Genomic DNA, 24,440 nt, shown 5'->3' with positions numbered 1-24,440 from the left:
TGAGGAGGGGACTCCGGGAAAACAACAATGATCCAGAGATGGAGAACCGAAGAAAATCCATAATTTTGCAGCTAGCCATATCTGGCAGTTTTACACTGTTATGGATGGTAAGATTCGTAGCTCATATATTTGTACAATTTACAGATACTCAATTTTTAGAAACAAGTTACAATGCGCCTTTCACCATTATGGAACAATCCGGGCACATGCTTCAGGCTTTGAGTTCCTGCACAAACACGTTAGTTTATGCAGCGTCCCAGAGTAAATTCAGAGATGAGCTGAAGAATATGGTAAAGCGTCCCCTGTCTCGAATAACGTATTTATGTGAATCATTAAATGGCTTCGCCAGATTAATACACGATGGGAATCATTTTAATTTGGGGATTGGTGCAAAAGGGGTGATATCGAATTGAGCGCCCATTATGCACCACGCCCGATTTCCCGTCCATTGACTTAAAGGAAAGAAACTCGGAAGTGGTGTATAATAAGAACATGAGAAATAGGAGCAGGAGTTGGCCATCCGGCCCCTCGAGCCCGCTCCGCCATTCAATCAGATCGTGGATGATCTTCTAACTCAACTCCATTTTCCTGCACTATCCCCATATCCCTTGATGTCCTTAATATCCAGAAATCTATCGGTCTCTGTTTTGAATGTACTCCGTGACTGAGCTTCCACAGCCCTCTGGGGTAGAGAATTCCAAAGATTCACCACCCTCTGAGTGAAGAAATTTCTCCTCATCTCAGTCTGAAATGGCCGACCCCTTATTCTGAGGTTGTGACCCCTGGCTCTAGACTCCCCAGCCAAGGGAAACATCCTCCCTGCATCTACACTGTCGAGCCCTGAAGGAATTCTATATATTTCAATGAGGACACCTCTCATTCTTCGAAACTCCAGAGAATACAGGCCGAGTCGACTCAACCTCTCCTCATACGACACTCCCGCCATCCCAGGAATCAGTCTGCTGTACTTTCTTTGCACTCCCTCTACGGCAGGTATATCCTTTCTTAGGTAAGGAGACCAAAATTGTACACAATACTCCAGGTGCGGTCTCACCAAGGCCCCATATAATTGCAGTAAGACATCTTTACTCCTGTACTCAAAGCCTCTTGTAATAAAAGCCAAGATACCATTTGCCTTCTTAATTGCTTGTTGCACCTGCATTTCAGCTTTCAGTGATTTATGTACAAGGACACCCAGGTCCCTTTCAACTTCAACATTTCCCAATCTCTCACCATTTAAAAATATTCTGCATTTCTGTTTTTCCGACCAAAGTGGATGACTTCACATTTTTCCACATTATATTCCATCTCCCATGTTCTTGCCCGCTCACGTAACCTGTCTATATCCACTTGCAGCCTCTGCATCCTTCCAAAATAGGCGGCTAAATTGAAAGCGTCCATTTTACACTATCTCACGAGTTAAAATTAGCTCCAATTAATTCCCTCCAAATTTAACAGGAGTTCTTCAATGGAAATGACATGTGCAAACGTGAATCTCCCGTCGAATTGCTCACACTCAGAGGAAATATATGGACCGGAGTTTCCTGGTTCTGCGCTCTCCAGCCTCATTTTCCTGTCAATTAAAATGAATAAATGGGGAAGATGGGTCGAGAGCGTTCAAGCTGAAAACCCCGGCCGTGCTATTTTAGAATTACAGAGGGGATGTACCCGATAAGAACTAATTCAATACTGTCAGGGCGACTGGTTGAAGGTGACAAAGTGATTATTTAATGATATGATATCCTGGGCTTTTAACTCTGTTCAGGCAAGTAATTCACTGATTCTGTCCATTTCCCGTTCAAAACGGAATCCGTGATTTTACTTCTCATTGGAAATTCGTTCAGCTGCGAGATTAATTCACCTCTTACCTCCTTACGGTCTCCAGCGCACAATGAAGTGTTTGGGAGTAGTCAACACGATGGAGGACTGTGTCTGCCATTTAGCGAAAATGTGGCGGAGCGGGGGTTTGTTGCGAGTTTCGGCAGCACTGGGAGGGTGGGAGAGATTCTGGTCACATTGGTTGTGGTCTCGGGTTTCACCGAGCTGGTGTGGGAGTCCCGCGGTTCACCTGCAGGGCAGTGGGTGAGTTTAGAATTTGCACAATGGAGGCAGAGTTCTGACATTCAGTTAAGATGGGACACGATTGTTCGATTAAGAAGAATTTGCTTAAGGGTCCAGGATTAAATGGTTGCGGTTTAGCAGGAGGTGTCCTGAGGTGTGACCGCACAAAGTGATGGGTCTCGGGTTCTGCAGTGCTGCGGTAGCGGTTCTGAGGTGAATTAAAACCGAGGTTTTGGGTGGGGGTGGTCCTTGGGATCAGACCGCACTGGGAATGGGGAATTGGGAGAATCGGACCCCAGGGAATCCTTCCCTTTGGCAGCACCGCAGAGGCAGAACCGGGAGTCTTGCAGAGCTTGGGAGTGGACTGTGTTTTCTGGCGGGGGTAGTGGGTGGAAGTGTCTGACACCACGGGTGGGAATGGAAGTATCCCAGGATCTGACAGCACGTCACTGGTTGGCCATGAACGTGATATGAACGTTGTCGGGAATCTCTCTGTCGATACTGGAGTCAGCGATTTCTCGTTGGTTCTTTAAAAATGAATAAAGGTTTTCAGACTTTAAGAACAAATGAGTGCTTTTACAGACTTTGAACATAAATTGGAGTTAGTTTCTTGCCTTTTTTTCTTGTTGCTAAGTGTGAGGCACAAACCTGATAATCTGACTGAGTGAGCAATCAGGTTGCTCTCTCTCTCTCTCTCTGTTTGTAATTAAACACTGAGCAGATGGGCTTTGTCTCCAAGAGCTGCTGTTCCCAGTGATAACACCACTTGGAAGCCCAGGCTTCAGGTGACACTGGTTTGTAAGAGCCACAGAGACAATGGCCTTCATTCCCACAGTTAAGCTGAAAGGGAGAGAGGAAATGCTTTCAACACACAGGTCCGTCAGCACCGGGTTGCGGTTATTAATCCCCTGAGATGCAGATTGCGGTCACGCTTTAAGAGCGCGATTGGAGGGGCTGGGAGCGATGGAGCCCGGGGTCTGTCACTCAGACTGTGTCACTGGACAAGGCCGGAACAACAAGGGACTGATTGATTGATTGATTATGAATTATACTCTGATGTAAACACCCCCATTGTCTTGTCCAGGACAGCTGGAGCTGCCTGGGTGAAGCCTTTTTGCAAAGAATACTTTGTGGAGCACTGAGCCTCGGGTGTTTCAACTGTCTGGGTGAAGATACGTCTCTTCCCCCCCCCCCACCCCCCCCCCCCGCACCCACCCTCCCCCCATCAAGAAGGGGAGGAACATCATCAGTCGAGTGCACCCCAACGAAACCCAATGTTTTCCCCACTTCTGCAGCAACCCAACCCCGACAGTCTTCCTCCTTCACTCCTTTCCTTTCTTCTCTCTCCCCCTCCTTCTTTCCATTCCTTCCTTCTCTCTCCCTCCCTCTTTGGCTCATTTCCTTCCCTCTCTCTCCCCCACCTTCCTTCAGTTCCTTCCCTCTCTCTCTCGTTCCTACCCTATCTCTCTCCCTCCTTGCCTCCTTTACTTCCCTCTCTCTCGTTGGAGAGATCTCCCCTGTTGTTTGTTCAAAGAGTTGAGAATGCCCCGGCACCTTTTCGCCTCTTTACGAAACAGAATGGGGTCAAGAGCTACACTCAGCCCAACATGCCCATTGAAGCCTGTGTGAAGACCATGTCTGGGGTTGTCGGCCCCTCAGTCATTGTCGCCGCCTCTAAAATGTCCGGGAAGGTCGTGTTCTTCCTGAGGTCGGAGCGGGCTGTGTTCCTGGCCCTCAATAAGGGGCTCACGGTGGGCGGGAGATTCCTGCTGGTGGATCCTCTCGAAGCCACGAGGCAGAGGATCGTTTCATCAAACGTCCCGCCATTGATCCCCAACAAGCTTCTCCTCCATCGGATTCAACTGGGGGAGGTGAGGACAGATGTTGCACCAATCCCGCTCGGCCTCAGGGAGACGAACCTCGTCAGGTCCAATCCTACCCGCACCAGACCTGCGTCCAACCTGTCCAGGACGAGGAAACCCAGGGTGGGTCCAGGACATCGGAGGGTGTTCGGTGCCCCGCCTGTAAGGAGATGGGGCTCGTCCGCATGAACTGCCCGCAACGCAGGCAGGAAAAACAGACAAGGTGGGCGAGGCTGACACCAATCCTGAGCCCGAGCCTGCGATCCATGCAACAGAGCAATTTCTTTCAAATCAGCGTTGATCTCTCCTCTCCCCTTCTTCTTTTTCCCTCTCCGTTTTCCCAGCCTGAGTCGCCAGCTCGTTTGTCTCTCAGTCTGATGATGGGTGCACACCGAAACTTCAACGAATGTCTATCCTCTTTGTAAATGTGATACATTTTTATCCAGATGTGAACAGCATTTCCAGGGACTCTGGAGTGATCTCACACTGGGAACCGGGCTGGATCCACCCACAGAAACATGACACCAGCAGTTTGAATCAGGAAGGACTGAAACTGATCACAGCTTCCAGACAGCTCCTTGACATTTATGGCACTTTGTCTTTTAGGGTGAGCGACTACAATCATTAACACAATTCAGTTTATGGATCGATATCTTACATCGTCTTTCAGCAGAGGGTTTGTCGTCGTCAGCGAGTTCGGTCTGGAGCAAAGTGCAGTGGAATCTCGATCCCCTCCAATCTCCGCCTCCTCCCTCCCTCTCTCCCCTCCCCCCACTGCCAACTCCTTGGACTTTCACCCTCCCCGCCCAGGTTCAACTATTGCTTCTCCGTCCTCCAACACTGTTTGTCCTTTATCGTGCTCAAGGTTTCATCTCCCCGTGTAAAAGTCGACGAGAAATAGACCAGTATATAATAATAATTCCCTGAATACTGCAGTGACCTACATTGTGAAATCACTGAACTGAAGGTGTTCGGGAGCCCAGTAACATCGAAGGTAAAAGCGGTTTGTATCAGGAAGTGCTGAGTGTGAACATGACTTCCAGACGGCAGGCAGAGAGTTTGACCGAGGAGGCAATTTGTCCCATCTGTCTTGACTTTTTCACCGATCCGGTTATACTGGAGTGTGGGCACAACTTCTGCCGCTCCTGTATCGCACAGAGTTGGCAACAGAAGGAGACAAACTCCTGCCCGGAATACAGAGAGGAGTTTCCCGAAAGAAATTTCACGGCCAATCCGGCCTTAGCGAATCTGGCCGAGAAAGTTCGAAAATTAAAGCTGAATCCGAAAGAGAAGGAAAGTAAACTTCACTGTGAGGAACATCAGGAAGAACTGAAGCTGTTTTGTGAAACTGACAAGAAACTGATCTGTATGATTTGCAGAGATGCGCGGGAACACAGAGACCACCGCTTCATGCCGATTAAAGAAGCTGTTGAAATCTACAAGGTAAAAGGGAACAGATTTGATCACCTGATTATTTGATCACATTTTCATGGTCGAACACTTTCATTCTGTGATTTTTTCTCCCAATCCCAGGATCAGCTGAAATCTTCCTTAGATTCTCTCACAGAGAAGAAAACGGCGGTTCTAGAAACTGAACTGAAACAGAAGCAGCAGATTTCTGAAGTTAGGGTGAGTTCTCCCTGAGCTGATTCTCTGCGATCTCGGTTAGTTTTGTTCCTTTATCGCGGTACGTTATTATTTTTCACATTTCATTTTGTAGGAAAAGTCGAGCAGTCTGCAGACCCGCATCATATCCGAGTTCGCTAAAATGCACCGGATTCTCACTGAGAAAGAGCAGCGTTTAATCAGAGATCTCAGGAAAGAAGAGGAGAGGATTCTAGAAACAATGGAGGAAAATCTTCGAGAAATTCAAGACAATTTAAATTCTATTCAGGAGAAGCTTTCAAAGTTCCAAAAACAGATGGAGGAAAAAGACGGAGTGATATTTCTGAAGGTGAGGATTATATTTCAGTTTACTTCAGTGAATATTCACAGTCACAAAATGATGGGCAAGAATGTTGAAGTAAATGCAAAATTTCCAGATAATTCGGGACTGTTTTCAATCGATCGATTTTTTGTCGATTCCGAGGCGGATCTGCTATTGTCACCGAACTAATCGGCCTCTCACAATGTCGACAGAATCCCGGGATTACCAGCAACCACCCCGGGAATGATTTTCCCTGATCTTGATATTTAGCTTGTAATTATTTCGGTGTTGCCCAAGAGTTTAATATTATTCTGAAATTCACATTGCAATGCAGTTACAGTTTCATTGAGTGAGTGTGTGGGTGTGTCTGGTCCGGTGGGTGTGAGAGTCACTGTGTCTGTGAGGGGGACTGATGCTGATTTCCATCGTCTGACACAAATAAGATTTTTCAGCCACACCCTGTTTCTGTGAGAGGCATTTAATAATTTGGGTGTAATTTCTCCTGTCCGGCTTTCAAATACATCCTACATCGAACTTTTAGCACTTTCTCCGGTGCTTCTGTACCTTTTTGTAATGTGATGTTTCTATCTGTGTGTCGGCAGCAGTGAGAATTCAGAATTATCAACAGATTGTCACAATTTGGGCTAATTGTGCTGTCCGGATGTAGACGGTTAGTCTCTGTCCACTCAGATTTGTGTTTTATTTATTTCAGGAGAAAACTTGTCGGAAGAGGAGGTAGGACATGTTCTTTACTGAAACTCTGCACATTTTGGGAAAATAACTCAGAAAGGTGTTAATGATCAAGTTATAACCAATTGTTGAATATTCGCAGGATTAGCGAGGAAGATAATTTACTGTCATTAGCAAATGGCGCCCTGTCTGTCGAAAAATTCAACGGCCCTTTTCAGTACACAGTGTGGAGAGAAATGATTGATGCCATCAAACCCGGTAAAAGTCCTAGATGTTTCTTTGTCCTGATTGAAATCTCATTTCTTATTATAACGAATCAGATTATATCAGAGAGTGGGGGTTAAATTCGCTGACGCCCAAATTCGGGCGTGAGGGTAGCGGTGTGCGATTTACCTGCGCCCGGTGTTTCGGATGCAGGCAGCAGGCGAGATTCGTGCTTCAGGCTCATTTCCATTATTTGTCCCTGAGGCCAGAGCGATCCTTGGCGAGAGGCTGCACCCACCAGGAGGCTCGATATGGGGCGTGGCCAGCACCAGTTAAAGGCAACCTGCACTTCTTAAAGGGGAACTGCACTGCAAATGCAAACGGTGGAGGGTAACAAGTAAAATGGCTGGACCGGCAAGTGCGCGTGCATCGAGGTTCCACAACAGCTCAGTGGAGGCCCTGGTGGGGGCAGCGGACGAACAGAGAGCCATCATGTACCCCCAGGGTGGCAGAAGACCCTCCAGACACGAGCTGCGGAGGCAGTGGGAGGACGGTGCCGTGGAGGTGAATGTCAGGAGCATTGCACCACGCACGTGGGTGCAGTGCTGGAGCAAGTTCAATGATTTGACGCGAATGGTCAAGGTGAGTGAATGCAATTGTCAAGTGACACGTTCTGCCAACCGCAATATGGCTTAACCACGACACACCCAGTCACCCATCGACCAACAAACGCTGCCCATCTGTATGCAATGCAGCACGTTGCAGGCTGCATCTCACCCTCAAATATTACCGCACTTGCAACCCACTGACCCACCACCCACAGGTCACACACACTGGCAGCTCTTCGCCCACGACAGGCACATCACCCAATCATCTTGCAGCACACTCACTGGTACACTTCCCTCTGTCTTGCAGGAGGAGGAGGCACATAACAGCTGGTAGCATGAAAGACCTGAGGGAGGACGGGCACACCTGCACATCCGCACTCCCCTGGAGGAGACCGTGCTTCTGATAATTGGACAGGCCGTCGCTGCGGCCATGGCCACTGGTGGCGCTGAACGTCACAATGGAGGGTGTCTTTTCAAACCTAATTGTCCTTCTTATCTCCCACATCCCACAATCTTTTCTGACTCACGTGCTGTAAATGGTGTCAGCACGCACATCATAGTTGCTTCTCTCACGGCTCAACAACTCAACCCACCTCCTTTTGTCATTGCAGATACCCAAGACTGGAGCCGGCACCACCCGAGGTCGAGGAGGAAGACAATGACAATGAAGCCACACGATCACTTGTTCTGACACTCACAGCCAACTGCTCAGATACTGACGCTACGCATATTGTAGAGGCTAGGTTAGAGTAGGGATCTGCACGTGGTGAGATTTCGTGCACAAGTGCACAGGAGTCGGTGTGGGGTGAACAGTTATCACAGATGCCAGCTCCACCAGAGTGCGAGGTCGCCCAATGGTTCGGCTGTCAGATGATGAGTTTGATGGACCAGGCAACAGAGGAATTCTGATGGGCGTACACCACCAAATGCTTGAGACACTGGAAAGCCAGCCAGAAAGCCTGCATGCAACGTCAAGGGCCATGGAGGAGTCACCTCAAACTTGGCACAGGTTTTGCGCAGAGCTTGGAGCCCATCCTTACCCACATGGAATGGGTGATCACCTCCATCAGCACAACTGAGGAACCCATAAGATGCAACGCCTGATGGCCGAAACCACGACTTCCAATGCAGCACCATCCGATGTCATCAAAGGTCTTCATGCTTCAATTGAATCTCGGACTGCTGCTTTGGAAGTGCAGACTGCTGCGATCGTGGCTGTTGGCACTACTGTGGAACGGGGCTTCCAAGGCATCAGAGCACTCCATCCATCTGCTCTTCAGTTGATCACCAGGATTGCTGAGGCACAGCCCCATTCGAGTGGCAGTGGCGCCATGGCAGTCAAACCTGCTGTCCTCTCTCCGGATGACAGATTTCCTGCTCCCATCCCTGCCACTCTGTCATTGCCCTTGCTGTTGCCTGTCAGCCAGCCAGGCCAGACTGCTGCAACCAATGTTGAGATGGTGCAGGGTGAAGCCGGACTCTCCTGGCCCACAGCTGCTTGTGTTTGTCCTCCAAGTCCATCTGCACACACCTGAATTGAAGGTCAGCAGCCTTCCACCACCGATGCTCCAACCACAGGGGATGCACCTCGTAGGAGCACCAGGAAGGGCAAAGGCAGACGAGCGACAAGCACTGAGGGAATTCACAAGGGTGAATAATGTAATGTTTTATACTTGAGTTAATGTGTAACGTTATGAATTTGTATTTGAAGTCACAGTTGGTGGTGGTTTTTATTTATGTGATAAGCCTCGGGAGGAAGCAATGTGTAATCATATGGAGGGCGATATGATGGTCATGAGGGAGAGGAAAGGTGAGGAGTGTAGGACTGTTGGTGAGTTGGGAGGTGTCAATGAGGTTACAGATATCGCTCATGAATAAGGTGAGCACGCAGAGCCCTGGCAGACAGGGCCTGTGTATCTTGTTGCCTCCTTGCCTCTTCCTCTTCCTCCTCATCCATTTCCTCCACTTCTTCCACGTCCTCCTCCTCCTCTGCCTCTGGCTCAGGATCTTGCCAGATAGGCGGTGGCAGGGCTGTTCCTTCATAAGGGCGAGGTTCTGCAGCAGGCAACATTCCATGACGAATCCAGGCATCTGCTCAGCTGAGTAATGCAGGTTCCCATCAGAACGGTCCTGGCAGCAGAAACGTTGCTTTAAGATGCCCGGAGATGTTACCCCTGAAATCCCCACATCACCAATCAGCTCGATCGATGAGGTGAGATGGGGGGTGGGGGAGGCGGAAATAAGAAACCAGAGGGAAAGAAAAGGAAGAAAAGGTGAAAGAAGTAAAAAGTGAGGAGGGGAACTGCTGCAGAAGAGAAGAAAGAACCGAGAGAGAGTGCAGGGGAACTAAACTCATCAGAGGGAATGGGAACAAGAACAGATCCGGCAGAGGGAGGGAGGGAAAGAGCTAACGCGGGGCAAACAGTGAGGAAGGGAGAGAATAAACAGTTCAAGTGGAAAAGTAGAAAAGCAACGGGATAAAGAAGCTGCGGCCCACAACTCAATGTGTCCAACAGCCTGACCCGGAACTCGAGATAAACTGGAACAACCGGGCAGCCCCCAGATTCAGAAAAACTCGTCCCCTAACAGAAAAAACACCCTGGACACAACAAACGGACGTCAGCCCGAATACAGTCCATCAAAAAAATTATATCCAGGAATCTCAACAGACTCAACACAAAATCAGCCAAAACAAAACCGATCTACATAAAAGGAGGTGGGAGTCTCATTTCCCCAGCAGACCCTCCTCACCATATGTGAACTGCTGCAGCCACAACTGCAGCCGCAGAGCAGGGCTAGGACATCATTGCTTGTGGATGTCAAGGTGACCGTGGCACTGAACTTTTATGGCTTTGGATCATTTCAGGCCTCTGCTGGCCTGACAATCAATTAAGCACAGAACACTCTCAGTGTGCGCGATGGTCTGTGTTTATTAGATTAGAAGGCAGCTGATTAGAACAGCAGGTAATGCATACTCTTTGCATAAGTTTTCTGTAGCTCAATAATTAATGTTAATATTCCCATTTTACTATGCCAACTGCGTCACGTTAATAAAGTTAATGGCAATGACTATATGTTGTCAATCGTCTGCCCTTTGTAAGAGCATTGGAAATAAAACTTTATATCCCAAATATTCAAGAATTTGTCAACATTTCTCCACAAGGGCCATCACTTTGGCTTCTTGAAGCTGCCTGAGCACCACCAGTGAATTACCATCTGGCGCATTACAAAGTCCTGAATTTTGTAATGTCCAGTGCACTGCAGGGGTGATGGCAGGGAGGGGTTGCGGGGAATTATTCCACGGGGCGACAGGTCACAGTGAGGGAGATTTACCCCGGCAGGATTTCAATTCCTGGACCATGGTGGGAGCCCTCTCCCTAACTGATTCTAGCTGGATAGGGAGGAGAGAAAAGAAAGAGAGAGAGAGAGAAAGAAAGGAGAGAGCGAGAAAGTGTAAATAGAGAGAAAAATGAAAGAGCGATAAAAAAAAGCGAATGAAAGAGTGAAGCAAGAAAAGAGAGAAAGAGGAAAGAAAGAACAAAGGGAAGGAGAAAGAGTAAAGTGAGAGATGGAAAAAGGAACGTGAGAGAGGGGCAAGGCAAGGGAAATAGGATCGGAGAATGAAACACATAAAAAGAGGATACAGACAGTGGAGCTGGAGGCAGAAAGAAAAAGAAGGAAATAAGAGGAATGAAAAGAGAGTGAAAGGATGGAAAGGAGAGAAAAAGAAAGAAAGAGGGGAGCGAGAAAATAAAGAGTGCAATACTCACCCTGCACAAAGGTGCTGCTCTCACATCACCTCACAGACCCTCGTCCCACACACATCATCCTACAATACACTTTAAATAAGTGTGTCGTGAGTCAGAGAGTTGAAAGATACAGAAACAATCACACGGTCCAACATTATAAATATCTGTGCAGTGAGACAGAGTTTGATAGGTGCAGAGACACTCTTCTATTAAAAAAATTCAAGATATACTTTATTTCATAGAATTTAAAGATACACACAGTTCAATGTAAAAAACAGAATTCAAAAGCAATACAATTCAAAACAATACAATACAGATCGTAGACAAAACGATCCCAATATTACAATTCAAACACAGCGTTTATCTCCCAATACATGGTGTACAATACAAGGTGTGATGGCCTTACTCTGTGGCCTTTCCCATAGCGTAATATGCACCTCACTTCATTACGTCTCACAGCACGTACTCATGGATCTTGAAGTGTGCCAGTCGGCAATACACGGTCATGGACAGCTCCTTCAGCTGGGGTACGGACCAGCTGGATGGGACAGCCTGCGTCTGCTCGGCCAGCGTGGCCAGACCAGTCTTCTCAGTGTGGTGGACAGATAGAAGTTCAGCAGGTAGTGACACTTGGTGTTGCGTAGAGGGGTTCTACACACATCCTGAGGCAGCCACACACAAAGGTGGCCATCAGGATCAGGTGGCATTGGGGACGCCCTTACCCCCTTTGTCTAGGGGCTTGCACATGGTGTCCCAGTGGGTGTGGTCCACCTTGACAAAGTGCACGATAGCTCAGGTGACTGTGATGGCAGGGAATGGGCCAGTCCTTGACCATGTAGAGCAACACCGCGAGCACCTCACACCTTATCACCAGGTTCCTGCCGTTTATGGAGAGGGAGCGCACCCCCCACCACCCAAATACCAAGCCTTCGCTGGCCTTGGTGACCCACTCCCCACAGTTCTTGGTGCAGGCCTGAGGCCCCCCGAACCAGATCCCCAGCACATTCAGGTAGTAAGACCTGATAGTGAAGGGGACATAGGATCGGGTTGCCCACCTGCCAATGAACATGGCCGCTGTCTTATTTCAGTTCACTCGAGATCCCGAGGCCAGCTCAAACTGGTTGCAGGTGCCCATCTGTCTGTGTACCGACCAATGATCGGTGCAAAAAACCGTAACATCCTCCATGTACAGGGAAGCTTTAACCTGTGAGCCTGGGATCGTCACCCGCTGACACCTGCATCCTTGGTGATGGACAAGGCAAACGGTTCGATGCAATATATGAACAAGACTGCAAAGAGAGGACAGCCCTACCTGATTCAAGATCTGATTGGAAAGCTCACCGAATCCCACCCGTTGATTAGGACTGCGCAACTGATATCTGCGCAGAGCAGTCGGATCCATTCACGAATTCCCTCCCTGAGCCCCATTTTGGAGAACACGCCCATCATGTACGTGGTGGATATTCTGTCGAACGCCTCCTCCTTGTCCAAGCTGATGAGGCAGGTGTTCACCCCTCTGTCCTACACTTAGGTGATCTTATCACTGAGCAGCGCAAGGCGATTTGAGATCGTCCTGCCAGGCACAGTGCAGCTCTAACCGGGGAGGATCGCCCGCTCCAGAGCAGACTTGAGCCTTTTGGCGATGGCCTTCGACAGAACTTTATAGTCGATATTTCGCACGGAAATGGATTGCCAATTTCTGATTTCTTCCCTCTCCCCTTCTGCTTGTAGATGAGGGTGTAAGCATCACTTTACTCACTCTAACCTTTATCTGTCTCCCTCTGTTAGTGTCTCTCTCCATCACTCGTTGTACGCAGTGACACCTTTATCAATCTCCTTCTCTTGGTGTCTGCTTCACTACACTCAGTCTCACCTTTACCTTGTGTGACAGATACAAAAATTAATTTAAAAGACTAATGGAATGTTGGCCTTTATCTCAAGAGGACTGGAATCCAAGGGGGTGGAAATTATGTTGGAGCTGTACAGCACTCTGGTTTGACCCCAATTTAGAGTAATGCATTCCGGTCTGGGCACCACATCTCAGGAAGGAACAATCGGCCTTGGAGGAGCACTGCGCAGATTCAGCAGAATTATACTGGGGCTCAAAGGGTGAAATTATGAGGACAGGTTGCATCGATTAGACGTGTATTCCGTCAAGTATAGAAAGTGAAGGGGTGATCTAAGTGTTTACGATGATTCAAGATAGGAAGGAAGGAACTATTTCCTCTGGTAGGATGGTCCAGAACAGGGGCCATAACCTTTAAATTAGCGCTAGGCTGTTCAGGTGTGATGTCAGGAAGCACTTCTTCACACAAAGGATAGTGAATATCTGTAACTCTCTCCCCCAAAAGGCCGTTGAGGCTGGGGGATCAATTGAAAACTTCAAACATGGGATTGATAGATTTTTGTTCAGTAGGTGTACTAAGGGATATGGAACCAAGGCGGATCGGTGGAGTTTAGATGCAGATCACCCATGATCTAATTGAATGGTGGAACAGGCTCGAGGGGCAGAATGGCTCACACCTGTGCCCATGATCCTACATAATCCAAGGGAGCTGAGACGGATTGTAATTTCTGAATCGCGGCCCTGACTGGAATCAGTTACCTCAGTTCCAACTGGGAAGTAACTCTCTGGATCAAGTACGGTTCAGTCTTTTGAGGAGTTTATGAAAACAGCATTCAAATAGCACAAAGTGGCCCATCTAACTTTCATACACAAAATCGCCCCACCCGCCCATGCCAGCATCTGCTGCTGTGGGAATTGTAATCCCTTTCCCACAGTTTGACTGGACATCAACATTTTAATACATAGCACACCAAAATCCACCGTTGGCCAAATAGTGAAATATCCCAAAAGGTGTCGGTCATTCGGGGCCCTGTGCCAAATTTCTAAAATAAATCGGCCCCTTTGATCCGACGGGCAGAACCGGGTCCCGATCCAAATTCCGGCTCCACAGCCTCAATGAAGTGTCCTTTTCACCCTCCAACTCATTATTACATGATGGCCATAAACTCCCAAAGCCCTTCCAAACGGCTATTAAGATCCTTATCCACAATTATCTTTCTCACAGCCAGTACTTATCAGACCAGACCCTGTTGCTTTCACCTCTGCCCAACGCCTGTTGATGCTGAAATCCAACATCTCAGCATCTTCGTGTGGCTGCTCAGCTGTATGCAACTGACTATATCACTTTCTGTGTGTATCTGTGAAGGCTCTTCGATCTCACGTGCCCCATGGAGCCTCCTCATATCGATATTATGTAGAGTGTAATTAAAAAAGAAAAAAATATGATGTACCTAAAACGTAGATGGAGCCAATCTACCACAAATGTGCGCATTTCTTCAATTAAATAGCTTCCATGAACCTATAAGGGATTATCCACAGTTTCGGGGGTATGCACCATTACATTAGGAGTGCAGATTTCAAAATATATTATTTCTAAAATGTGATCAAAGTAATATTCTAGACTTCGTTTTTTCAATGTGAAATGTCGTTATATAATAACCTACTTCCCATCAGTGGGAGTGAATACACTCGGCTTAATCTGTTTGTTCATTAATTAAATCCAATCATTGTGCAATGCTCATGTTTCACTTGAGGTGTTTCTCAGGTATAAAGAAGCCCATTTTTTTAAGGCAGATGATCTGCGTGTCCATAACACTAAGAGACAAGTCGCTTCTCTCCGAAAATGGGACAGCCGGTAATCACACAGATAGAAAACATTTACTACCCTATTCTTGCAGTGATTGGTGTTCCCGGTCAGCCTTTTATAATCAGTTAATATTAATCTTTAACAGTGTTTCACTGTATCACTGCTCCTGCTGTCGGAGTAATAATATTATCGGTTTGTATTTATGTAGTCGATGTTACAGCCATCAATCAAATAACAATAAGAAAACGTCAAGTTTTAGACATATTCTTGATGTAATATCCTGACGGCAGTGCAATTTGTACTCAAGTTTTAAAGTAAACAATTTAATGAGGATTTCGTCTCCTTTGCAGAGAGTCGTGTAATTTTCAGTCCCAGCCAAATATTAGCATCCCGTCTTGGATCTGGTGCGTTAGTATCGTTGAAAAGTAGAAAACGTCCATCAAGACAAGTTGCTGAGATTAACGGAAATTCTGGAGAAAAGGTGTGAACCGCCGAACTTACGACAAGCGATCGGAAGAACCTCCAACCCTCGAAATTCTACCCCGGAAAGTATTGCTGGAGATAAAGTCTGCGTTGCTGCTGCTGTCTTCGGGTTCAGTAGAACAAAGAACAAATGATGTACTTCTGACCGAGCTGGCAGAGTCCTGAAGGACATGACTGCTAGACTGGGCCTACGGCAGGTGGTGAGCGAACCAACAAGAGGGAAAAAATTACTTGACCTCATCCGCACCGATCTACCTGTCGCAGTTGCATCTGTCCACGACATTATTGGTAGGAGTGACCACCGCACAGTCCTCGTGGAGATGAAGTCCCGTCTTCACACTGAGGACACCATCCAACGTGTTGTGTGGCACTACCACCGTGCTAAATGGGATAGATTCAGAACAGATCTAGCAGCTCGAAACTGGGCATCCATGAGGCGCTGTGTGTCGCCATTTGTTGCCAAAAGTTGAGAACAAAATATTGTACCAAAGAAACTGCGGCTGTGGTTCTCGCAATGGTGTGTTCCTTGAGCTTGTTGGAAAATGTTCCAATCTATTTTGTGTATGAACCACGGGAAATAATTGACAATGTACCGTGGTCCTGCTACGTAAAATGAAGCTTCTGTACCGTACCCATATGGGTAGCATTTTTGTGGTTGGAAACTATTTCAACCCCGTTTGTTCCATTTCTGTTGATTTTACTGCTCAATGCTCTGACCATCAGACACATTGTACTGGCCAACAGAGTGAGGAGGGGACTCGGGGAAAACAACAATAGTGAGATACACAATGATCCAGAGATGGAGAACCGAAGAAAATCCATCATTTTGCAGCTAGCCATATCTGGCAGTTTTACACTGTTATGGATGGTAAGATTCATAGCTCATATATATGTACAATTTACAGATACTCAATTTTTAGAAACAAATTACAATGCGCCTTTCAACATTATGGAACAATCCGGGCACATGCTTCAGGCTTTGAGTTCCTGCACAAACACGTTAGATTATGCAGCGTCCCAGAGTAAATTCAGAGATGAGCTGAAGAATATGGTAAAGCGTCCCCTGTCTCGAATAACGTATTCATGTAAATAATTAAATTGCTTCGCCATATTAAAACACGATGTGAATCATTTTAATTTGGGGATTGGTGCAAAAGGGGTGATATCGAATTGAGCGCCCACTATGCACCACGCCCAATTTCCCGTCCATTGACTTAAAGGAAAGGAAAATCGGAAGTGGTTTATAATAAGAACATGAGAAATAGGAGCAGGAGTTGGCCATCCGGCCCCTCGAGCCCGCCCCGCCATTCAATCAGATCGTGGATGATCTTCTAACTCAACTCCATTTTCCTGCACTATCCCCATATCCCTTGATGCCCTTAATATCCAGAAATCTATCGATGCCTGTTTTGAATGTACTCAATGACTGAGCCTCCACAGCCCTCTGGGGTAGAGAATTCGAAAGATTCACCACCCTCTGAGTGAAGAAATTTCTCCTCATCTCAGTCTGAAATGGCCTACCCCTTATTCTGAGATTGTGACCCCTGGTCCTAGACGCCCCAGCCAGGGGAAACATCCTCCCTGCATCTACCCTGTCGAGCCCTGAGGGAATTTTTAATGTTTCAATGAGATCACCTCTCATTCTTCTGAACTCTAGAGAATACAGGCCGAGTCTACTCACTCTTTCCGCATACGACAATCCCGCCATCCCAGGAATCAGTCTGGCGAACTTTTTTTGAATTCCCTCTAAGGCAGGTATATCCTTTCTTTGGTAAGGAGACCAAAATTGTACACAATACTCCAGGAGCGGTCTCACCAAGGCGCTATATAATTGCAGTAAGACATCTTTACTCCTGTACTCAAAGCCTCTTGTGATAAAAGCCAAGATAACATTTGCCTTCTTAATTGCTTGCTGCACCTGCATGTCAGCTTTCAGTAATTTATGTACAAGGACACCCAGGTCCCTTTCAACATCAACATTTCCCAATCTGTCACCATTTAAAAATATTCTGCATTTCTGTTTTTCCGACCAAAGTGGATAACTTCACATTTTTCCACATTATATTCCATCTCCCATGTTCTTGCCCGCTCACTTTACCTGTCTATATCCACTTGCAGCCTTTGCATCCTTCCATAATGGGCGGCTAAATTCAAAGCGTCCATTTTACACTATCCCTCAAGTTAAAATTAGCTCCAATTAAATCCCTCCAAATTTAACAGGAGTTCTTCAGCAGAAGTGAAAATGTGCAAACGTGAATCTCCCGTCGAATTGCTCACACTCAGAGGAAATATATGGATCTGAGTTTCCTGGTTCGCCGCTCGCCAGCCTCATTTTCCTGTCAATTGAAATGAATAACTGGGGACGAGGGGCCGAGAGCGTTCAAGCTGAAACCCCGGCCGTGCTATTTTAGAATTACGGAGGGGATGTACCCGTTGAGAGGTAATTCAATACCGTCAGGGCGACTGGTTTAAGGTTTCTAAGTGATTATTTAATGATATGATATCCTGGGCTTTTACCTCTGTTCAGGCAAGTAATTCACTGATTCTGTCAATTTCTCGTTCAAAACGGAATCAGTGATTTTATTTCCAATTGGAAATTCGTTTGGCTGCGAGCTTAATTCACCTCTTACCTCTTTACGGTCTCCAGCACAAAATGAAGCGCTTGGGAGGAGTTAACACGATGGAGGACTGCGTCTGCCATTTCGCGAAAATGTGGCGGAGCGGGGGTTAGTTGCGAGTTTCGGCAGCACTGGGAGGGTGGGAGAGATTCTGGTCACATTGGTTGTGGTCTCGGGTTTCACCGAGCTGGTGTGGGAGTCCCGCGGTTCACCTGCAGGGCAGTGGGTGAGCTAAGAATTTGCACAATGGAGGCAGAGTTCTGACATTCGGTAAAGATGGGACACGATTGTTCGATTTAGAAGAATTTGATTAAGGGTCCAGGATTAAATGGTAGCGGTTTTGCAGGAGGTGTCCTGAGGTGTGAACACACAAAGTGATGGGTCTCGGGTTCTGCAGCGCTGCGGTAGCGGTTCTGAGGTGAATTAAAACCGAGGTTTTGGGTGGGGGTGGTCCTTGGGTTTAGACCGCACTGGGAATGGGGAATTGGGAGAATAGGTCCTCAGGGAATCCTTCCCTTTGGCAGCACCGCAGAGGCAGAACCGGGAGTCTTGCAGAGCTTGGGAGTGGACTGTGTTTTCTGGCGGGGGGAGTGGGTGGAAGTGTCTGACACCACGGGTGGGAATGGAAGTATCCCAGGATCTGACAGCACATCACTGGTTGGCCATGAACGTGATATGAACGTTGTCGGGAATCTCTCTGTAGATGCTGGAGTCAGCGATTTCTCGTTGGTTCTTTAAAAACGAATAAATGTTTTCAGACTTTAAGAACAGATGACTGCTTGAACAGACTCTGAAGATAAATTGGAGTTAGTTTCTTGCCCTTTTCTCTTGTTGCTATGTGTGAGGCACATCCCTGATAATCTGACTGAGTGAGCAATGAGGTTGCTCTCTCTCTCTGTTTGTAATTAAACACTGAGCAGATGGGCTTTCTCTCCAAGAGCTGCTGTTCCCAGTGACAACACCACTTGGAAGCCCAGGCTTCAGGTGACACTGGTTTGTATGAGCCACAGAGACAATGGCCTTCATTCCCACAGTTAAGGTGAAAGGGAGAGAGGAAATGCTGTAAACACACAGGTCCGTCAGCACCGGATTGCGGTCATTAATCACCTGAGCTGCAGATTGCGGTCATTCATCCCCTGAGTGGCAGATTGCGGTAACGCTTTAAGAGCGCCAATCGGAGGGGCTGGGAGCGATGGAGCCCGGGAACTGTCATTCATACTGAGGTGGCGGGGCTATGAGCATGTGAGCCCGGGAACTGTGAATCAGACTGAGGTGGCGAGGCTGTGAGCGATGGAGCCCGGGGAATGTCAATCATCTGTGTCACTGGACAAGGCCGGAACAACAAGGGGCTGATTGATTGATTGATTAAGAACAAAACTTGATGTAAACACCCCCATTGCCTGGTCCAGGAGAGCTGGAGCTGCCTGGTTGATGCATTTTTGCAAAGAACACTTTGTGGAGCACTGAGCCTCGGCAGTTCCAGCTGTCTGGGTGAAGACGTCTCTTCCCCCCACCCCCACCCCCCACACCTCCCCTCCCCCCATCAAGAAGGGGAGGAACATCATCAGTCGAGTGCACCGCAACGAAACCCAATGTTTTTCCCACTTCTGCAGCAACCCAACCCCTACAGTCTCCCTCCTTCACTCCTTTCCTTTCTTCTCTCTCCCCCTCCTTCTTTCCATTCCTTCCTTCTTTCTCCCTCCCTCCTTCGCTCCTTTCCTTCCCTCTCTCTCCCCCACCTTCCTTCAGTTCCTTCCCTCTCTCTCCGTCCTTCCCTCTCTCTCTCCCATCTTTCCTCCCCTTTCTCTCTCGTTGGAGCGATCCCCCCTGTTTTTTGTTCAAAGAGGTGAGAATGCCCCTCTCTCATTACCAGTTAGCAACTGGGGGAAGAGATGGTTTCCTTTTAAAGCCTCCTTTATAAAAAGCCATTTTTAAAACCAGGCCTGATAATTGGGGTGAGTGTGATGAACCGGATTCTTTTTTTCCCCTCAGTCTGGTTCAGCAAACACTGAGTCGAATACACCTTTAAAGTTCAACACAACTTTAATAGCAGGACTTAGCCTGCAGCTTCGATTCAGACTCCTGAGAGAGTCCGGATGACCCTGACAGAATAAGAAGACAAAGACACATACAGAAGTTCACACCTTTATGCAGATCAATAGGGGTTGGAACATCGTTAACACAAGGGTCAACACCAATCATAAGCTGGGCATAGCTTGCCATGCGGGGTTACATTATTGCCGGCCAATCATAGATAGTCCACAGCAATGTGTTTCATTCTTAATTGCCCTCTGAAATGGCCTAGCAAGCCACTCAGTTGTTAAATCTCGCTACGAAAAGTCATAATAAGAATAAAACCGGACGGACCACCCGGCATCGGACCACTAGGCACCGGACACGACAACGGCAAAACACCAAGCCCAGTCGAACCTGCAAGGTCCTCCTTACTAACATCTGGGGACTTGTGCCAAAATTGGGAGAGCTGTCCCACAGACTAGTCAAGCAACAGCCTGGCATAGCCATACTCACAGAATCATACCTTTCAGCCAACGTCCCAAACACTTCCATCACCATCCCTGGGTATGTCCTGTCCCACCGGCAGGACAGACCAACCAGAGGTGGCGGTACAGTGATATACAGTCAGGAGGGAGTAGCCCTGGGAGTCCTCAACATTGACTCTGGACCCCATTAAATCTCATGGCATCAGGTCAAACATGGGCAAGGAAACCTCCTGCTGATTACCACCTACCGTCCTCCCTCAGCTGATGAATCAGTCCTCCTCCATGTTGAGCACCACTTGGAGGAAGCACTGAGGGTAGCAAGGGCACAAAAGTACTCTGGGTGGGGGACTTCAATGTCCATCACCAAGAGTGGCTCGGTAGCACCACTACTGACCGAGCTGGCCGAGTCCTGAAGGACATAGCTGCTAGACTGGGCCTGCGGCATGTGGTGAGCGAACCAACACGAGGGAAAAACTTACTTGACCTCGTCCTCACAAATCTACCTGTTGCAAATGCATCTGTCGATGACAGTATTGGTAGGAGTGACCACCGCACAGTCCTCGCTGGGATGAAGTCCCGTCTTCGCACTGAGGACACCATCCAACGTGTTGTTTGGCACTGCCACCGTGCTAAATGGGATAGATTCAGAACAGATCTAGCAGCTCAAAACTGGGCATCCATGAGGCGCTGTGTGCAATCAGCAGCAGCAGAATTGTATTCCACCACAATCTGTAACCTCATGGCCCGGCATATTCCTCACTCTACCATTACCAACAAGGCAGGGGATCAACCCTGGTTCAATGAGGAGTGTAGAAGAGCATGCCAGGAGCAGCACCAGGCGTACCTAAAAATGAGGTGCCAACCTGGTGAAGCTACAACTCAGGACTACATGCACGCTAAACAGCGGAAGCAACATGCTATAGAAAGAGCTAAGCGATTCCACAACCAACGGATCAGATCAAAGCTCTGCAGTCCTGCCACATCCAGTCGTAAATGGTGGTGGGCAATTAAACAACTAACGGGAGGAGGAGGCTCTGCAAACATCCCCATCCTCAATGATGGTGGAGTCCAGCACGTGAGTGCAAAAGACAAGGCTGAAGCGTTTGCAACCTTCTTCAGCCAGAAGTGTCGAGTGGATGACCCATTTCGGCCTCCTCCCGATATCCCCACCATCACAGAAGCCAGTCTTCGGCCAATTCGATTCACTCCACGTGATATCAAGAAACGGCTGAGTGCACTGGATACAGCAAAGACTATGGGCCCCGAAAACATCCCAGCTGTAGTGCTGAAGACTTGTGCTCCAGAACTAGCTGCGACTCTAGCCGAGCTGTTCCAGTACAGCTACAACACTGGCATCTACCCGACAATGTGGACAATTGCCTAGGTATGTCCTGTCCACAAAAAGCAGGACAAATCCAATCCGGCCAATTACCGCCCCATCAGTCTACTCTCAATCATCAGCAAAGTGATGGAAGGTGTCATCGACAGTGCTATCAAGCGGCACTTACTTACCAATAACCTGCTCACCGATGCTCAGTTTGGGTTCCGCCAGGACCACTCGGCTCCAGACCTCATTACAGCGTTGGTCCAAACATGGACAAAAGAGCTGAATTCCGGAGGTGAGGTGAGAGTGACTGCCCTTGACATCAAGGCAGCATTTGACCGAGTGTGGCACAAAGGAGCCCTAGTAAAATTGAAGTCAATGGGAATCAGGGGGAAAACTCTCCAATGGCTGGAGTCATACCTAGCACAAAGGAAGATGGTAGTGGTTGTTGGAAGCCAATCATCTCAGCCCCAGGACATTGCTGCAGGAGTTCCTCAGGGCAGTGTCCCAGGCCCAACCATCTTCAGCTGCTTCATCAATGACCTTCCCTCCATCATAAGGTCAGAAATGGGTATGTTCGCTGATGACTGCACAGTGTTCAGTTCCATTCGCAACCCCTCAAATAATGAAGCAGTTCGAGCCTGCATGCAGCAAGACCTGGACAACATCCAGGCTTGGGCTCATAAATGGCAAGTAACATTCGCGCCAGATAAGTGCCAGGCAATGACCATCTCCAACAAGAGAGAGTCTAACCAACTCCCCCTGACATTCAACGGCATTACCATCACCGAATCCCCCACCATCAACATCCTGGGGGTCGCCATTGACCAGAAACTTAACTGGACCAGCCATATAAATACTGTGGCTACGAGAGCAGGTCAGAGGCTGGGTATTCTGCGGCGAGTGACTCACCTCCTGACTCCCCAAAGCCTTTCCACCATCTACAAGGCACAAGTCAGGAGTGTGATGGAATACTCTCCACTTGCCTGGATGAGTGGAGCTCCAACAACACTCAAGAAGCTCGACACCATCCAAGATAAAGCAGCCCGCTTGATTGGCACCCCATCCACCACACTAAACATTCACTCCCTTCACCACTGGCGCACTGTGGCTGCAGTGTGTACCATCCACAGGATGCACTGCAGCAACTCGCCAAGGCTTCTTCGACAGCACCTCCCAAACCCGCGACCTCTACCACCTAGGACAAGAGCAGCAGGCACATGGGAACAACACCACCTGCACGTTCCCCTCCATGTCACACACCATCCCGACTTGGAAATATATTGCCGTTCCTTCATTGTCACTGGATCAAAATCCTGGAACTCCCTTCCTAACAGCACTGTGGGAGAACCGGCAACACACGGACTGCAGCGGTTCAAGAAGGCGGCTCAACACCACCTTCTCGAGGGCAATTAGGGATGGGCAACAAATGCCGGCCTCGCCAGCGACGCCCACATCCCATGAACGAATAAAAAAAAATGTGATGATCATGCTGCAATGAGACATTAAAGGGGATACCTCCTTATCTTCGAACTTGGAATGTTCTTTCCTGTCCCTTCTGTTCCTTATCTCCTAACTTGGAATGTCTTTCAACCTGGCTAAGCTCGTTACCTCTGTTGATTTGCCATAAACATGGAGACACTCAGACCAGATCCTGAATCACATCAAAGACTTCCACATTGATAAGGCAATGCAGGCATGCTGACTACGCAAACATATGGCCTAGAAGGGGGGGGGCTCTCTACCCACCCCAGCTACCAACTAATTAACCCTTGCCTAACCATTTTGCATTCCGCTCCTTTTCCACGTTGGCATTCTCGTCCTCCCCTTATATCATTCCTTGATAACTAATTTTTGCTCACTCAGCAGTTCTGCCTGAGCAGAGTCTCATATTCGAATTTGTTCCATTGCTACCTTACAGCAGATTTTGACGCAAGCAACGATCAGGCCACAAGTAAGTATTGCTACAATTAGCATAACTAATCCGTGCATCAAGTACGATCCCCATGAGCCACTGAAAAGCCATTCTAACCAAACTTCTCCCAGGGTTTGGTGTAGTTTTGTTACGGCTTTCTGTATATGCTCAGTCAGATTAGTTATATTTTCTGAGTTATCTGGTATGTAGGTGCAGCATTCTGATCCAATCAGTGCACATGTTCCCCCTTTTGCGGCAAACAGGTAGTCTGGAGCCATGCGATTCTGCAAGGCCACTGTCCGAATGGCTATCATTTCTGCATTAATATCCTTCAGTGCTACTGCAGTTTCATTGGCTACTTCTTCTAATACCGAAGCCAACTGCCGAATTTCCTTGATTGTCCTGGCTACCCCATATCCAGGAAACAAAATAGCGAAATACCGCTCCGTTTCTGTAATTGCCCTTTTTGGCCTGTAATGGTGGTGATCCGCTAGGGAAGGCAAGTGATAAACATATGGTACTACATATCCTAAATAGATCCAGTTCTGAGGCAACCATGGGTATGCCTTATGGCCGCATATAAAATACGTACCATTATATGCAGTTAAATTTCCCTCATTAGCCATATATATAAAAGGCTGAGAGTCAAGGTGATTACACGGCAACCCATTGGTTTTATTAAGCGTTGGGGCCCACTGGCCCTGGAACATGCCCTGGGTCGTCAGGTTGACTATGGGCGGTAGCCAATAGTGGGTGGTGCTATAATTACTTTGTCCCATAAAAGGCCATTATTTGGGGCATTCTTATTCCAACATACCGTCCCGTTTGGTCTAGACGTGTTGGTC

General features: G+C 47.9%; 1 protein-coding gene across 1 annotated transcript in view; it reads left to right on the top strand.

Moving 5' to 3' along the window:
* Positions 1-4,955: 4,955 nt before the first annotated feature.
* LOC137304932 (zinc-binding protein A33-like) overlaps positions 4,956-24,440 on the top strand; it is a 32,268-nt gene continuing 12,783 nt past the window's right edge. The window contains exons 1-4 of the mRNA XM_067973717.1: positions 4,956-5,366; positions 5,457-5,552; positions 5,644-5,877; positions 6,563-6,585. Of these exons, the coding sequence (XP_067829818.1) occupies positions 4,956-5,366; positions 5,457-5,552; positions 5,644-5,877; positions 6,563-6,585 (764 nt within the window). The remainder of the gene's footprint in view (positions 5,367-5,456; positions 5,553-5,643; positions 5,878-6,562; positions 6,586-24,440) is intronic.

The sequence above is a fragment of the Heptranchias perlo genome, chromosome 39, assembly GCF_035084215.1.
Source record: "Heptranchias perlo isolate sHepPer1 chromosome 39, sHepPer1.hap1, whole genome shotgun sequence".
Classification (NCBI taxonomy): Eukaryota; Metazoa; Chordata; class Chondrichthyes; order Hexanchiformes; family Hexanchidae; genus Heptranchias; species Heptranchias perlo.
Note: the sequence above shows the minus strand (reverse complement) of the source record. Positions and strands in the feature narration are given on the sequence as shown.